The sequence below is a fragment of the Haliaeetus leucocephalus genome, unplaced genomic scaffold (genome assembly GCF_000737465.1).
Source record: "Haliaeetus leucocephalus isolate CR32 unplaced genomic scaffold, Haliaeetus_leucocephalus-4.0 Scaffold161, whole genome shotgun sequence".
Taxonomy (NCBI): Eukaryota; Metazoa; Chordata; class Aves; order Accipitriformes; family Accipitridae; genus Haliaeetus; species Haliaeetus leucocephalus.
This window is the reverse complement of record NW_010972597.1, coordinates 166,601-185,169: the sequence shown is the minus strand read 5'-3', so window position 1 is coordinate 185,169 and position 18,569 is coordinate 166,601. Positions and strand designations below refer to the sequence as shown.

At 39.0% G+C, this 18,569-nt stretch overlaps 1 protein-coding gene across 2 annotated transcripts; it reads left to right on the top strand.

Moving 5' to 3' along the window:
- Positions 1-9,545: 9,545 nt before the first annotated feature.
- On the top strand, positions 9,546-17,695 carry GAL (galanin/GMAP prepropeptide). 2 transcript variants are annotated; one of them, XM_010562530.1, is made up of 6 exons: positions 9,546-9,626; positions 10,321-10,375; positions 11,349-11,420; positions 11,819-11,905; positions 15,223-15,300; positions 17,568-17,695. In XM_010562530.1, the coding sequence occupies exons 1-6, from the start codon at positions 9,546-9,548 to the stop codon at positions 17,618-17,620; spliced, it is 426 nt and encodes a 141-aa protein (XP_010560832.1). In that variant the 3' UTR covers positions 17,621-17,695. The 2 variants fall into 2 exon arrangements, with proteins under 2 accessions (XP_010560832.1, XP_010560833.1); XM_010562531.1 differs by lacking the exon at positions 11,349-11,420.
- The last annotated feature ends 874 nt before the right edge of the window (positions 17,696-18,569 follow it).

Sequence of the window (18,569 nt, the reverse complement as noted above, 5' to 3'; positions counted from 1 at the left end):
CTAATGGTGCTGCAGTCTCCTGGTTCCTCTTTGGGGCCCTTCTTGTAGATGAGTGTCACATTTGCTCTCTTCCAGTCATCAGGCACATCCCCTGATCTCCATGACTTTTCAAAGATTAGAGACAGCGGCCTTGCAACAATGATGTCAGCCATTTCTTTTAACACCCTGGGGTGGATTCTGTCCGGGCCCATAGAGTTTATGTGGGTTGAGCCCTTGCAAGAAGCCTCAAATCAGCCCTTCCTCCACCACTGGTGGGTCAACATATGTGTTGTCGTAGCTACTTGATCCTATGATCTGGGGTCCAGCTACACCAGCAAAGACAGAGGCGAAGAAGGTATTGGGAACCTCTGCCTTGTCAGCACTATTAGTGACTAGTTTCCCTGCCACATTTAGTAATGGGGCTATGTCTTCCCAGTTCTTCTGCTTACTGATCACATATCTGAAGAACCCTTTCTTGTTCTTGACATCTTTGACTAATTTAAGTTCTGACTGACTTCCTGACTGCATCTCTGCCCTGGCAAGGTTCTTGTCATCCTCAATGGGTATTTGGCCACCTTGCCATAGCTGGTATGCTTCTTTTTTGCTTTTAAGCACAGCCAAAATCTCATCGTTAAGCCATAGTCGTCTCTTGTTCTGCCTTCTTGTTTCCCTTTGTAGGGGATGGACTGTTCTTATGCTTCCAGGAGGTTGTTCTTAAATAATTCCCAGCACTCATTGCCTCCTTTCCCCTCCATGGATGCTTCCCATGGAATCCCTTGCAGCTGGGCTCTGAGCATATTGAAGTTGGCTCTCTTAAAATCCAGTGCCTTTATCCTCCTACTGGTCTTTAGTGTGCTCAACAGGATCTTAAACTCCACAATGTTACGATCGCTGTATCGAAGGCTGGTATTAGTAGTTATGTTGTCAAGTAAGACTTCTCAGTTTGTGAGCAGTAAACATAGCAATGCGCTGTTCTGAGTCGGCATGTCCAGCATCTGTAGCAGGAGGCAGACCTCAATGCATTCCAGGAACCTGATGGAGGACTTGTGCACCACTGTGTTGTTTTCCCCCCAAAATGTCCAGGTAATTGAAGACACTCATGAGGACCAGGTTTTGTTGGCCTCAAGACTTCCTTGAGCAGACAAAGTAAGGTCTCGTTGGCCTTGTCATCCTGATTGGGAGGTTACCTAACATAAGATCCCCCTTGGTGACAATTCCTCTAATCTTGATCCAAAGACATTCTATACAACTTTCATGGTCTCCATAGTTCACTGCCATATGCTCAAATTTCTCTTTTAGATAAAGTGCAACTCCACCTTCTCTTCTTCCTTTCCTATTTTTTTCCAAAAGAGCTTGCATCCATCCATTGTGGTCATCATCGTGTGAGTTTTCCCACCAAGTTTCTGTGATTCCTATGACATCATAGCTCTCTGACTGAGCATGGAGCTCCAGTTCCTGTTGTTTGTTACCCAGACAACATGCAGTGGTATGCATGCACTTGAGATGGCTCATCTTAGGGCTTTTGCATTTGGAGGGGGTTGGGGAGCATTCCTCACTACCCTGGTAGGTGCACACATCCAACCTGTTGCTTATGAATATGCAAGTGTCACAGCTTTGGACACAATCCCCCACGTTCATTAGTTTATAAAGTATGTTTCACTTAATCAGCCAATCTGCTAGCAAAGATTCATCTGCTTTTTCTAGATAGGTGGACCCCATGTCTTTCCAAGAGGCTGTATTCATCAAAAAATGTCTTGTGATCATAGAAACCAAAGCCTTGGAGTTGAAGCCAGGTATTGATCTGCATGATGTGTAGACCTCTGCCTGCACCCCTGCTTCTGAGTGGCAGGACAAAGGAGAAGATCACTTGAGCACCTGTCCCCTTCACTTGTGCCCCCAGGGCTCTGAAGTTCTGATTAATCCTGCCCAGGTTTTGCTTTACCATGTCATTGGTGCCCACATGGAAAAGAAGTAGTGGAGAGTGGTCTGTGCAGTGTCCCTCTGACATTCCCTGTCTTGGCTCCTGGGAAGCAGCAAACTTCCCTTCACTGTATAGCAGGCAGGCAGAGAGGTGCCTCTCAGCAGAGTGACCCACCACTAGCACTCGCTGCTTCCTTTTGCAGCTTTTAGTGTGTGGTGCTGGTGCCATTTCTCCCTGTGAATCTTGCTTATTGGCTTTGTCCACTGCCAAGGCTTCATACCTGTTGCTGGTTGGTACATACAAGGAAGGAGGGTGAAATGATGGCCTGTTCCCCTGGGTCACCTAAGACAATGGTGGCTCATTCTCCAAGGTAATGTCTGTTCACTGTTCAAACTCTTTGTCTGGTAGTCCTTAGAGGTCAGTGCCACAGGGCACTAGTATTTCTTCTTGCAAAGTCTCAAATAATAATCTATTTCTTGTTCACCCTCTCTAATACAGCATAGCCTGTTAACTTCCTCCTGCAGCTCCTCCACCCACTGTCAGAGTTGACTCTACTGGAGCACAGTTTGTGCTTCCACCCTCCTCCACCCAGGCAGGGAGGTGCAGCCTTTGCGGCCCTTCACCAGGACAGCAGCTTCCCTGATAGGGAGCTTTGGGTGGCTGCCTCTGCTTATCCCAGGCTAGCCTGGCTAGATAGTTGATTCCTGTCTGCTGCAGAGCACAATCCTTGCCTGTTCTCACCCACCATGCTTTCGACAACTTCAAAGCACGGCCTCTTAAGTGCTTCTAATTCCCTGGAGACCTCAAGCTGCTGGGTAGGCTTGCACAGCCACCAGCTAGATGGGGTGACCATCAGGGCTGCAGCCTAAGCCTGCAAGTGAGCAGAGCAGGCAGCTGTCCAATAACTGGCAGAGTGTGCTGCCCTTCCTGCATGCCTTTCTGCAGGAACTGCCACACACTAATCTAATATTTTGATTAATCCATTTTAATCTCCATCGTAAAATACAGTTTAAGAAAATGTGTGGTAATTATTTATATCTTGCAGACTTCATTCACCCAGTGAAGCTGAAATAAAGTCCCATGCAAAAATTACAGTATTTGCAGAATGTTGATTTCATTCTGTTTAAATGCAAAGCTATAATTTAATAATAGAAACCTTTTGCATCATGCCTCATAAGCACATTTTAAGAGTTTTCAAAGCCACTACAGAAAGTCCAATTGAGTTATGATGATGTTGTTTTCAAATAAGGAACTAATACTATTTTTAACATAGGCAAGGTTTTTTAAAAACAGTGAATCTTCAGATTGTTTAACATTAAAATACACAGAATATACAAAGATTATTTCATGTGATGTAAAAAAAAGAGATGTCATATGGCATGATGCATCTGTATAGAGCTATTCACATATGTATCCTCAGGAATTAAAATGAGAAACAATATAATAGGCATATGAGTTCACACTGAGCAGGAGGTTGAGCCAAAGTACTTCAGATCTCTGTTGCCTCTAAATATGAAAAGCTTCTCAACTTTTGGTGACCCTAAGTTGCTCACCAGGAGACAGGTAGCTGTCATCAGCTGTTCCTCACATGATTTCTCATCAGCAGGTAGGCAGTAATACCCCCTGAGATCTTGCAGGAGCAGAATCAGCTCCCTTGTGTTTGGTAGGTGTGAGTTTCCACTGAATTTACTGTTCAGAGGAGGAAGTCATTGGTGAGTTAAGAATTAAATAGAACTTAAGCCAAGAATCAACCTCCTTCAGGCAAGCATTGGAAGTCAGAACTTGGGAAAGGAACCTCTGCATCTAGAAATCCTGAACCTGCCCTCTGAGTCAGAGGTTCCCAGCTGTTGCAGGACTCAGCCAGAGTTGCTGCGTGCTGAAAAGTTGAGCTCTAACCTTAGCAGGAGCTGAGACCCAAATTCTGTTGCCTCTTACAGAGCTGAGATATTGTATTTGCTTCTGAGAGAGGCAGTGGTTCTGAAGCCATTGTCCTCCTTGGCCTACAAAGAAAATTGCTGGAACAGTAGGTGTCCTGGAATTTCAGTGAGGCTTCTGCATATAGCCACTTTGCCCAAATAGCAGTGGTCTGGGAATGCGTAAGACTGGAAGTGGCAGTAGGGTGTGCAATCTGTATTGATCCACCACTATCAGAACTGGAAACCCTTGCAAATGGTATTTCTTAGAATATTTCAGATTCTTAGTGCTTGTCTCAGATGAACCCTCATCAAGAGAGCCTCTGGTTTAGTCCAACTTCTTTAGGATATGAAGCATATGTGATTGTGCTGGCTAGCAACCTGTCCTTGATAGATTTGAACCTATTGGCTAATTTTAGCCAAATGGGACAAATACATTATTCTCCTCTAAGTTTTATGAAGCAGGAATCAAGACTAAGTGTTTTTTTATCATTTCTCACAATATTATTGATGTGTATAGTAGTTAACTTTCAGAATTTTTCTCTGAAGTTTTTATTCTGTTGTTTCTTTTTTTACACACAATTAGTCTAATTTCAATGTGCTTCTTGAACCAAAAATAATTTTTAAAAGATATAAGATGATCTAACATGTGGTAGTCACAGTTTTGTTGCAATGATATATGTTGTGTGATAAAAGCTCTGGTAGCACATTGATTGATGTAATAACAGGAAGTTATTAGTTGGTTTCAGTGTAATTCAGAACAGAAAACAGCCCTTCATTCGGAAGGTATCTATAATATTTAGTTCTATTTGACACTGAGCTGCAGGTGGTAAAATGGGCAAAAGATTCACTCAGTCAAAATTGCCTACATTTTACAGAAATTACAAAATGGGAAAATGGGAAGAAAACAATAGCAAAGGCTTTGGAAGAATGAAGAAAATGCCCTTTCTCCTGTTACTACTGTTCTGTTGGTTTGGGTTTTTGGGGTTGTTTTTGTTTTTTGTTTTTTTTTTTAAATCCATATGCTATGTTCAACATCTGTTAAAGAAGAAACAAGTTCTGTACATGTGAGGGAAAAAATAGTCAAGAGGTTTCTCAAAGACTTAAAGAGCAAACTACTTTCAAAACTACAGTTGCATATTGAGGTTCAATGTCATCTTCAGATAAATGCAGACAGTGTCATCTTCAACTTATCTCTGCTTAGGTTAACAATGAGCAGCTGACATGCAAATATTGAAGGGTGGGCTAGTGCTGCTGAACAGAAAGAAAAACTGAGTAACTTTTCAGCTCTGTGACAGTGTCCTCATTTACCACCAAATTAGCATTAAATCTTTAGATCAGTGAAGCAATTCACAGCCTTGTTGGTCACTGGAATACCTCACTGCTTCTGGATACTAAGATCTGTCAGTGTCCATACTCTGTTGGAAATCAATTTGTGCCTTTCCCACTCAGAATTAGATTTAGCCACAGAAAGCTTTGCATTTGTGATCTCCGTGCTCAGTTATGGTAAATCTCTGTATTCAGGGTTAAAACACTGTTCTCAAAAATCTAAAATTGTTTCCAATGCAGAAAAAACAGTAACACAAGTTACTGGTATCACTGCATGTTAGTGGTCCCCTGGTAAATATTGCATTAGATTCAAAGATAGACATCTTCAAACTTCTGCAAAGATTCATTTCTAGTCAGCGGGATTATGACACTCCCCCAGTAAAGCATTTACTTTCTGTAATGTCAGCAATTCACTGGAATTACTCCAGTGTATGGGAGACAAATTTTTCTGGTAACTTGTCTCCCAAGCCTAGAATTCGTTGCCATTGCTCACATAAAATATCTCTAACAAGAAATTTTGTGTACATACTTGAGGAAGATCTTAAACAATATGTTCACTCTTGTTGTTAACGGGGAAGTAGGAAAAAAACCTCACTTGTTTTTCATGCAGATGGACATCACTCTGTGAATGCAGTGGGTTTTAATATTTGATTTTAATATTCATTGGTGAGTTGCTGAAACCAAACCTAGCTATATAACTTCAACACAGAAATAGAAGATACACTTTTTCCTGCTTCATTCATTATCTTTCAGTAAGCTGGACAGTGAAGGGAGACACTGCAACTCTAGACCCTTCCAAAATATACTGCAAAATCCACTTTTCTTCAGTGTTTTTCCTGAATATTATACAAAGTAGCCATTCTCAATGGTTTATGCTTTTTGTTAATTAAAAATAATTTGTATATAAGGGAAATTTTTACGATTAAACTCATGGTAGAATCCTTAGGATAGACCACTTGTTCTCAAAATTAAAAATCCAGTGACAAAAATGCAATTAATTTTTTCCCAAGCCCACTGTTTCAATACTCTCATTTGTTTAATCTGTATTATCATTTCCTTAAAAATTTGAAGCTTTTTGGCTTTTTGAGGCTGAAAACAGTATTATCTCCTGTGTTTTCATTCAATTATTATGAAATGCAGTTACAATTATGGAACAGAGTACATGTTGTGTGAGACAGCCAATGGTAATCCTGTCTCTCATGTATCAATTTAGAGACAGTTTTGTTATCAATGCTTATTGTTCTATTGACTTCAGTAAATTTCAGATGAGCTTCATTGTGAGTTTGTGTGATGGGGAACCTCTGGTGAGGACTAGGCATAACCTAACAGCTACTGTAAATTGCATTAAGCCTTTACAATTAACCAAACAACAAATAAATCAATGCAGGAAATAGTATGTTGAAGGGTCACCTGTCCTGGTTTCAGCTGGGATGTAGTTAACTGTCTTCCTAGTAGCTGGTACAGTGCTATGTTTTGAGTTCAGTATGTGAATGTTGATAACACTGATGTTTTCAGTTGTTGCTCAGTAGTGTTTAGACTATAGTCAAGGATTTTTCAGCTTCTCATGCCCAGCCAGGGCACCTGACCCAAACTGGCCAACAGTGTATTCCATATCATGTGACGTCCCATCTAGTTTAGGAACTGGGAAGTGGGGGGGCAGGGATTCGCCACTTGGGGACTGGCTGGGTGTCAGTCGACGGGTGGTGAGCAATTGCCCTGCGCATCATTTGTACATTTCAATCCTTTTATTACTACTGTTGTCATTTTATTAGTGTTATCATTATCATTATTAGTTTCTTCTTTTCTGTTCTATTAAATCGTTCTTATCTCAACCCAGGAGTTTTACTTCTTTTCCTGATTTTCTCCCCCATCCCACTGGATGGGGGGGGAGTGAGTGAGCAGCTGCATGGTGCTTAGTTGCTGGCTGGGGTTAAGCCACAACATCGCCTCAATAAGAAAATAAACCATGTAGTCACAGAAATGGCCATTTTTCAAGCTAAGGTGGAAAAGGCAGGCTTCAGACTAATTCTAATTCTTCTGTCTGAGCAGTGAGATTTAAAATTCCTATGGAATAATAAAAGGCTAATAGCATTCTTGACAAGGAAAACTGAGGGAATGGGAACATCAATTGTAGGAATGAGTGATAAAATTATTTAATTGACACTAACCTAAAGATAGATTTATACAAAAAGTATGATGGTCAAGTGATGGATTAAGCCTCTGAGTATACAAAAAGGCTTTCTTCTGCATCTGACTCTAGTGGAGTTGAAGAGATGATTTTACTCTGTAAATATGTAATTTGTAATTTGACAAGAAGATGCAAGTATTGTGATGAATGGGATAAAAATTACAGGTTAAAATACATTGTTTCAAATACTTTTTACAGGAAGCTGAAGAACAAACTGTAGTCAAAGATAACAGTTAACACACTTTTGTAATATTGCTTGAATGCAAATTTTGACATCTCTTGATATAACTTCTGTGGTTTTATTCGAATAACACAAAGAAAACATTTTGTGTCATGGAGAAGCTTCAAGTTTCAAACATTACTTTTGGAGAGTTAACAGTTGAAAGCTAGGAAATTTCAGCCAGAAGTGCATTTTTGATAAGGTAAAGGAAAACAACACTTTGCAAAAATTATATTGCTATTTTCCAGATCTATCTAGTCTGAATTATGAGGATCATGCAATGGCTGACAGAACATCCTCAGCAAATGATAAAAAGCACCAAATGAAATCTGTAAATTTGAGCTTCCCATTTATGTACATTAGCATTTAAGAATTGTATAAAATAAACTTCATTCAAGCAGTTTTAGATCAGAGATCCAATGACATGGCTAGACTGTTGCAACCCTACTGCTCCTGACAAAAAAGAGTAGGAAACAGAACTAAAAGACACAGCTTCTGCTTTTAGCCTGGGTTATGAACATTTATGCTGCACTGAAGTAAAACAAATTGTTTGCTTTTAAACTGGTGAATGATGGCTGTATTGCATTGTTCAATAGTTGTCTTGGCTCCCCATTCAAGTTCACATACACACTGTGTAAAAGTTTGCAGGGAATCTTAAGCAGCTTCAGAAAAAGGAGCTGGAAGTATAACTTATCCTGTGCAACATCTGGGGTACTTTTCTTCTTGAAAGATGAATTTGAGGGGCTTGTAGGGAACCAACTCATCTGTTGCAGAGAAAAGAGAATTTGGCAGGGAAAAAAGGGAACTGACATTGGAATCTCTGCCTTGTAATTCAAGTGGGCACATCCCAATGTCAGCTGTAACCACAACTAAGATAAGCAAACTGGTGAAACTTCACTGGTTGTAAATTAACAGGCAGGGCTAGTCTAATCACTGGGGAGAGCTACATCCCTAGTCTTTCACATATAGCCTTAGATAAAAACCCCCAAACCCCCAACAACAACAAAAATAAGTGCTGCCTCGGATACAAAGCAGCGAGGAATTACAATAACCGAGTTTTGACTCAGCTCCTTTTGCTTTTTGCTGTGATGCTAGAGCAAAGGGCATGGCTTGAAAGGCTTTTAAGGGACCGTCAGTGGCCTGGACCACAGGGAGCGCTCCAGGGATCGCAAGCAGAGCAGCGGGGTGTTAGGTCCTCAGTATTGCCGAACGCAAAGCCCAGACACTGGATCTCGTTAGCCAGCATCACACGCCGACGTTTGTATTTAGCTCTGCTCCCGCACCCGAGTCTCGGAAAAGTGATCTCTATTCACTTTACGCCTTCTTAGTCCCCACCATCAGCCAAGCCCTGGTGAAGCTGCAGCGAGTGGCAGGGGCAGGCAAGGCTGCCAGGACCAGAGCTGCTCTCGCTGCCCACCAGCCTGCCCACGGCCGCCGTCAGCAGAGGTAATTGCCCGGGCTGTTATCTCCCTGGAGTCTGCGTAGTGCTTCCAAATACCTCTAATTGAATTAATGTAATTTTTGCCCTTCCTAATGCAGTGGGTTGGTGAGGGGGAAATGACCCAGGAGAGGCGGAGGAGAGGGGGGGTGGGCGGCTCTCGTCTCCCCCTTCCCTCTCCCGGTGGTGCTGCAGCCCATAAAGAGCGGAGGGAAGCGAGGGTGGGCGTGCAGATCTGCAACCCGCGCACTGTGGCCATGCAGTGAGCGCCCCCGGGACGAGCCGCGCCCCCTCCGCCCCGGACCGCCAGCACCAGCGCTGCCAGGGAGAGGCCGTCGCCCCCCAGTTCAAGGTACTCCCCTCTCGGACTCTCTCCCGGTGCGAATCTGGGTGCCAAACCGAAACCCGTAGCCGCAGCCGCCCTGCCCCACGGGAAGAAGGCTCAGCCCCCCCCCCCTTCCCACCCGTGGCGGGGATGCTCCCGTGCTCTGTGGGATCCGTAACTGGAAAGCAAAGCGGTAACTCGGAGCACTTACCCCAGAACGGTTTCTTTCCAGATGCAGAGGTGCACTAGTTTCCTGTTTCTGTCTTTAATCCTTTGTGCCACCCTGTCAGAAACACTTGGACTGGTTTTCTCGGTAAGTACTAATTTCACTGTTGGAAGCCCTATATCCGTTGGGCAGTGTCCATGTCTCAGCTGGCAAGTAATACTAAACCTTGCGGTGATACACACTGCATTTAGATACAGGGGCTGGGCAAGATGCAGCACTCAAAACCACTTTGGGCAGTAAACAGGTTTTTAGTAAAGAATTTGCGGTTCTTTAATACTAGCTCCCTTGTAACAAGTAACAGGACTAAAGGAAGGGAAAGAGAGTGTCTGGTTTACAGCTCAAAATTGAACAGGTGTCCCACCTGACTCAGAAATAGGTGGTGTGCATGTGGACCTCTTATAAAGAGGCTGTCATGTAAATCCAAACGATTAAAAGAAAACATTGCTGTTTGTTAAGGTGATTATCAGGTGGTAATATAGACTTGCAGTATAAAGTCAAAATTTATGCCTCCAAAGTGTGATTCGCAGTTTCTCTTATATGGGGTGAAATCTTCACTTCGCATGGATGTCAATAGCAAAACTACTGACTTAGATGGGGGGGAAGGACAAGAGTTCACCGTTATTTTTTTCTTAATATTATTTGCTTTTATTTTTTACAATATTTCTGATCTCAAGCCTTCAGAAGACACTTTCTGCTAAGAGAATGCCCATTTGGGTGCTGTTTCCTTTGTCTTCAGAAAGCACTATGTAGTTCATAACATACTTTCACTTTTTTCTTTAAGGCAAGAGAAAAAAGGGGCTGGACTTTGAATAGTGCTGGTTACCTGCTTGGGCCACGTAAGTCAAGCACTTTCTTTTTGCATTATTTCAAAATGCAGAAGTTTTTTTTCTTGTGAACCAGTTTGCTGCAGTGTGCTACTCACTTTTCTGATGATTACAGTAATTTTGTCTAAACCTGCAAGACTGAAGAAACTCATTTGGGAGAATACTTGTTTAGATATCAGTTACATGCCTATTATAGAGTTGACTTGTCTTAGACAATAACTGTTCTTTTTTAAAGCAGAGTGGTGCTGTGAAACTTTGTGCACATCTGCTCACTCTTTGTTCTTCTGAACTGTAATTTTCATATGACAAATACTACCCCACCCCTCCCCCAAAGTGTTACAACATCTTATAGCATCTTAGATGTCAAGGGATGAATGACGAAATGTGACATTTTGGCACTTTTCAATGTATTTCAGATTTCACCTTTAAATCTGTTTGAAAATGGCTTTGCTACCTGGCTTTATTATACTACTAATTTTTTTTTTCCTCAATTAAAGCAAAACAATTTAAAACAATAACACACAAACTCATGACTGTAAATATTAACAGTTCACTCTGTGAAAAATATTTAATGTAGAAGGTGTTTAAAATACAGGAATACAATGGTTTACAAAGATGGAGAATCACAAATTAAGATTATGTGAAATGCAGTGCTAAGCTGTCTCAAATATCTGTCCTTTTACCCTTATTTGTTGTTAATGTAATAACACTCACTACCAATGTTTCTATGTTTTCTGTCTTAGCAGTACATAACAAATACTACAGATACTTACTGTGACTCTCTTCATTATTTTTAACTAACCTTAAGGATACCTAAAAAAAAAGATTAATGCATCTTAAAGATATTAACTGGTTCTGTAAATGTGTGGAAGTGTATTAGCCCCAAAGCAGATCTAACCAAATTGGCAAAGATACTGTGGGGAAATGTACTTGTCAAAGTGCCATTTATCTAAGACGGGATAATAGGAATCATCCTTTGTTGCAGGTCTTATTGATCAGCTTTTACTGATAAAGGCAATCCCCATTGCAAGGGGGAGAGAAGAGGCACCAGGGGCATGTAAGATAGTTTACATGAATAACCTTCAAAAACTATCTGCAGTTTTCTTTTAAGCAAACTCATTGGCATCATTTTCTAAAAATAGAGGAAAGAGTAGCAAAAACAACTTCCCAAATTACACGTGAATGTACAAACTTATATTTTCTTTACAACTTCCTCTGAATTCAGCAATAGCTTCAGCAGCTATGTAGTACAGGACTAGGTTTGTAAATGATATAAATCATAAGCACAAATTCAGAAGACAGGTTATTTCATTTAGTGACACATTAATTGCTTCTTTGTCATTTTGTACATCAAAAGTGCCCATCATGATCTCTTCTTTGAAATCCATGAAAAACAAGCAATGCAGCAAAGGTTGTTGCTATGTCAATTAACTCCTCTGATTTTTAATTTATCAGATGCAGTAGATAACCACAGATCTTTTAATGACAAACATGGTTTCACTGGTAAACGTGAAATACAGCCTGATGAGGATATTAAAGCAGGTAATGAAATTCTGAAAGCCAGTATTGTTGATTTTGTTTTTATGTTTAGTAATATATTTACTGTTATTGAGTTAACTACCTACCTAGATACAAGGCTATTCCTGCACTTTAACAAAAATCCTAATAAACATATGAAAGGAAGAAAAATGAAATTTGGCCATTCAGTGTGCTCTTTGTACATGGTCATAGTTTAAAACATCTTGGTGCCCAGGGAAAAGTGCCATAAATATGTTGCTTTTAAAGTATAACAGATCATATTACTTTGAATAAACCTAGCTTTTTCTTTTCATATGTTCAAATAAGTAGTTCAAATGTCACCCTATACACTCAAGAGCTAATTTTTTTTTCAGCAAAGAAGCAAGCTCATAAAGGAATCTTTCAGTAGGGAAAGCTATAGAAACTGGCTTTTATTAATTTATTTATTCATTATTTTTTATTTTATTCTGATGCTCCAGAGCTAAAACTAGACCTCAGAACTGTATGGCACTGTTTATGTCGTAAGAGTCTTCACTATTTAAAAAAAAAAAATAATCATGTTAAGTCTCATAATATTTCCTATGTTTAAGCAAGATGGACTAACTTCATTAAAAGATTGAGAACCTGGTCAAAACCGAAGTCAAGTTAACATATTTTTTTGAGGTTGCATGTATCGGAGTTTAATAAGCGGCAATGAAAAGGATGCAGCCTTGTTCTGGATTTGTCATCCAAGGCTGGGCCTCTACAATAGATGTCTAGACTCCCTTTATAAAGAGAAGCTGGCACTTTTAGCATTTATTTTGAACACCTACTTCAGGATAAGATGTAGAAACTTCTAGAAAAACCGGTTTCTTTCTCCTGAGGAGAAACTAAATCTGCTGCAGACGTCTAAAGTCAGCTAGGATGAATCTCGTCTTTCGGCTGTCAGAGGGTGATCTGTCCTTACTGCAACCAAAGCAAGCGGTACTTACATGAGTACTCTTGCATTCAGTACTGCACTGATGGGGGAGGACAAAGTCCCAGCCCCAGAGCTCTCACAGGCTATTTTAAATCCACCCTGCACAATGCAAATGTAGCTAACACTGAAGAAGTTCATAAATAAAGGCAATGTGCTTAATTACAATTTCATAGACATAATTCCAAATAGAAAAGTAACATTAATACATTTCTTAGTTGCTACATTCTCAGAAGGACTGCCTGTTTAGTTCTGGTACAGTTACATTGTGGGGTTTTGTGCATGTGGTGGTTTTTGGTTGGGAGTGGTTGTTTGTTTTGTGGGTTGGTTTTTTTTGTTGTTGTTGGTTGGTTCGGGGTTTTGTTTTTAAGAAAAAAGGAGAAAAAAAAAAAGAGAAAGGAAGAACCTACTTCCTCAAACACTGGTGTAAAAATAATATTTTAATAGTCAGAAACAATGTGAAAGGTAGGCGTTTGGAATCTAACAATGCAGCTCACATTGCAACATGTTGCCATTTGTGGATATGCTACCAGGTCCTTTACAGGAATATGGTCTTTAAGATTTAGTCTTCTGCCAGGTACTGCTGCACCTCCACAATTACAAGTAAACTCAATCAAACTTGTCTGGATGGGACCTGAAAATTATATAACAGCCTCTGTTCTGGACCTCATTTTAGATGTTGTTCTCTCATCAAAAGTTTTCTTTGAAGCTGAAGTTTATTATAGAGTTCCTATTCAAAGGAGATATGAATATAAAAAAAAATGCATAAGGTAGTCAGAATTCTTATTTTAATTGGAAATGAAGGATTTTTTTTATTAAATTCACACTATTACTGTAAAAGAATTAATGCAAAGGACTCCTCTCTCTCCTTGAAGGAATACTGCAAAATTCACAAGCTCTTCAGATAACCTAGAAGAACTTGTAAGTTGTATTATTTACTTAACACTAGGTCAGGGGAGGATTTAAAAAAAATCTATGAGCATAACTAGGATAATTGTTAAATTCCAAGAGCGTAACTATTTCTTTACTAGAGTCTGCAAGTAATAGGCTACACAGAATTAAGGTCAATAGCAGAGTATATAGAAACACACATGTACAATATGCTCAAGTCACTAAAGAAAAATAATCCAATAAATATCACATTGGTAACAAAATCGGAGTCAATAAGCTACTAATATAATAATGATTAATCATAACAAAACCCTGTATCAGGTTAGGTGAGTATAAAAAATAAATTAAGGAAAACTTCAAATAATACAAGTATTATTAATATGAGTAATAATATCTCTGTGAGTTCAAAGACTGGAAGACAAGACTTTTAGATGCAAATTTCTTAAATGCTGACTGGCTATATACCAGGAACCTTTGTGTCCCTTGCAACTCCCCATCAATATTTTTTATTTGTGCTACAGAGCTCAGTCAGCCTTCTGGGCTGTATGTCACTTCTCTTCCATCATGGAAGAGCTCCCCCAACATTCACCTGCTGCAAGTCAGTCTTTCAGACTATTTTCTGAGATAAAACACATCCCCTAGGATAACATCAAGGGACGGGCTTTTGAGTGATACACTAATGGACTGTCAGTCAGATAGTGGTACCCATCTGCCTGTGTGCAGAGAGCTAAAAATCTTAGTGAAATTACCTATCATTTGTTCTCTAATATAGAACAATTCTCCATCCTGTTGATAAAAAGCAAGATGTCTTCCCCCCCCCCCCCCCCATTTTTTTTTAATAGACACAGAAAGCATACTTCTCAATCTCCCAAAGTGCAGTAACAAGCTCCCAGGGAGCTTGATAAGTTGGGCCATTTAAAAAGCATCAAAAGGCCTACTTCCACAAGATCAAAGAGGAGTATATTGTATTAGATACATATGCAAAAACATACCTTTCTGAGCTTTTAGTAAAGTCCCAGGCCTAGCTTTTGGGCTACAAATCACTTCTCTATCACTCGAATGGCTTATTGGGAACAAGATCAGATGTTGTGAAGACTTTTTAACTGTTTTGCAAAGTTGATGAATGTGTTTACTAAATTCACCTTTCCCTTAAATCTCAGGCTGGTGGACACAAAGGAGAGAGTTGATAACAGAGGCTAACTCTCTTCTGCAGCAGAACTCGTAAAGCCTTAAAGACCATGACCATTAAGGTGCCAAAGCAGCTCCTATGCAGGAATAGCATACAAAGCTGGGCAATTTTGATTCTGAGAATTGCAGTTACCTACCTTAATGTGGCTTTGCTCTTCCATTAAATGAGGTTTTTCTAATGAGGATTTTAAGGAAAAAGAAACTTCAAATAGTTTTTTTCAGATTACTCATAAACCTAGCCACAATGTCACATACAATAGATCTTCATACCATGTTAACATTAAGTAACAACCAACTTGTTTTATAGGGAATCTTGGAAGACTGCTGGCTGATGAAAACATTGTGCGCACAGTAATTGAATTTTTGGCTTATTTGCATCTTAAAGGTTAGTGAATACCTTTTTAATCTTTCACACCTTCTGGTGTGAAACTTACTGAGAAGATAGGACTGTCCTTGAATGTACAAGTCTGCTACAGGTTTGAGTGTGCAAGACCTTGAACAGCATCTCTGGTGGGGGGGAGAAACTATCAATTCCATTTTAGTGCACTTAGGAATAGGCCTGATTCAGAGAGTGCAGGTAGTACTGCTAAACTGCAGGTCAATGAATATCCAACATAGCCAGGTTCTAATACCATTTGATTACTCTGGGCACCATGAAAATAATAAAAGCTACTACTAAAACTGTAGGGACCCAACTTTTAGAATAGTTGAACACAGACTAAATACAGTCTGATTACATGGGAGTTAGTATAAAACAATTCAATAACTAATTAAATAAGACCTCAGTTTAATGTCAAAACCAGTTAGTTGAAATTCTGAAACACTTGTTAGTGATGAAAGAAATACATCTCCCTTTCTTCATGTATTCTACAACAAAGTCACATCATAAAATTGCAACAACACTAAGCTCAATGTTGGCAAACAGCTCAAAATGCTGCTAGTAAAAACTCTGTGGAGTCTCAAAATTGTGACAAGAAATATAAAACTGAGCTTACAGCTGATTCTATAAGAATGGTAATTTTATTATAGCATTCGATGAAGAAGAAATCTGGCTGCTTCTGAGTTTTCATTAGTTTTGCTTTTTTAAGAAAAACAACACAATTCTGAGCCTTTAAAAACCTCTTCAGCCCTTCTAAAACTGTCTACAAAACCATAATGAATACTTGCAAATTATAAACAGTTTTGTAGCAAGTGTATGCTGTAGAATAGTAACAAAGAACTGTGTGTTACTTTTGTATTTTAAATTCTTTATTAAAAGAGACTTTCAGGAGATCTGTTCATTTTTTGCATATATAGGAAACAAAATTCTAGACCTCTCTGGTGCCATTTTCTAAATGATTTGTATCTACCCAAGCGAAATAACTCTCACTACTGAAAATATCAACTAAAGTCCTTATTGAATCAACTTTGCATTTGAAACAAAAACTCTTTATGGTTAGTACTAAGGGCCTGAGAGAATTCATGTATATATATTTAAAGTAGATTATTAGCATGTATATTTACTGTGGACAAAGTAGTAGCTTGTTTGTTGTGCCACTGTGAAAAAGAAGGAGCCCTAAACACTCCTTTACTCTGCTATGTGAGCCTAGGAAGTAAAACCAGTAACTGGACACAACAGGCAGGGTGTGAAACATGTTGAGCTCAAGCATGCACTCTCTGATGAGTAGGGTAAGAGCTGCTAAGTTGGGCAAGAAAATTGAATGCATCTCATAGAAATATAAAATACTCCTTCCCTGGGAAGAATGAGCAAAAAAGGTTGTATTGCCCCTCTAGATAACTATTCCTTGTTTAGGATAGTGATGACAAAGAGCTGGTTTTTTTTTCAGAAATTATGGTATTATTATCTGTCCTCATAAAAAATGGGAATCTCCAGATCATATAAAATGGCTTTTCCCCGAGATAGTTCTTGTATTCCCAGGTTTCAAAAGACACAGAATGTTACCGTAGTATCCCTTAACAATATTTATTGGCAAGACCTAGTACAAACTCTTACACAAAATCAGAACTGTAGATTTAGGAGGTGAAAAACATACTTTATTATGGTAGAGACGCTTCAACTTTTTTGCTGAAATGAAACTTTACTACATTAAATATATTGGTTTAGATATGTTCCTTTGGGGGCAGGGGGAAAACTCCCACTCATGGGATTCAGATTCAGGGAATAGTTATGCAGATTAGGCATAACCTGCAAGATAAAGTTGAAATATTAACTGCTAAGAAGTATCTTGGCAATAACTAAAAGTGCCCTTCAGCTCTTTCTCTTGAAAATTGCTCCCTCCAGCTATAAAGGCTTCCCATATAGAGCAGGCTGTAGGATGACAGCCATAACTGGATAATATTAAAACTTCTGAGATGTTGGGATCTAGCAATATCAATTGACATAATAAAATTGATATAATTCCATTGTAATTGTGTCACTGCTGTTTCTAAAAAGGTGAAATTACAGCAGGAAGATATTACTAACATTCAGAAGAAAAAACCCAATAGTTTATAAATTAAAATATGAAAAGTTCAAGGATTTGCCTCTTATAGTTGAGAGAAGAAAAATATAAAAATGTATACTACTCAAATTGGATTTCATTAGTTAATTGCTAAGATTAATATGCATACTTACATATGTGTTAATTTTTTTTTTTTTCTTCCTTTTTGCAGAGATGGGAGCACTTGACAAACTACCTTCTCCAGAGGAAACAAACCAGTCTTGAAGAATAATGCATTTTTATTGTGTCGTAGTGTAGATTTAGATTGAATTCTAAACAAAAGATCCAAATGAGCTGAAGATGAGAAGTATTGTTTGCATTAATCTGATAAATGGTAAACAGCTTTCTGCCCTCTGTTTTGTTTGTTTGTTTGTTTCATTTTTTTGGGGTTGGGTTTCTTTTTTTTTTCCTCTCCTGTGATGTTTAGTGTAAAATTTTGCCTTGGTAAAATTTTTCTGTAGGCAAATGATAAAATAAAAACAAAGAGCAACTACACTGTTTCATTTTAAAATTAAATACATACCAGCACACAATACTTCATATACAAGCCCAAGTTAAACTGTAAGATTACACTACATCTATAGTCTGCAAATTACAGTAAAATAAAACGTAAGTACTACATATTGGGTACGTTAGCTAGCTGAGAAAAAGAGGAAGAGTGACTTCAGACTGCTGCCATAGACTCTTTTTAGGTCACAGATCTGTCTGTACTTCTACACTTCATGGAAGCCTCACTTCCTGTTCATATTTTCATAGATATGAAATAAACTCGTGTTCATTTTAAATTTCATATTATTTGGCTGTACTACACCAGACCATTGACCAAAGCATACCTTCACACAATACAAAGTTAACTGTTCTGTATAGGTAACAGATTTACAGAAATCCTATGTATAAGATTCTTATTCCTATGTTGTCAAGAATACTGGATCTGTATTCTTTAATGAAGAAACTCTCCCATCCACTCCAAGATTTAAAAAAAAAAAATTATTTTATGAGATACTTTAGTCTGAGTCCAGCAAAGCCCTTGAATACATGCTTAATCTCTACAAAAGAGCTTTGATGTACTGGGACCAGAATGCTATGCCCATACACAATAAATGTCATATCAAGAATAAGGAAAGGTTTGAGAGGATATGGAATCTTAGAAATCTTTTTCACATTCAGATGATTT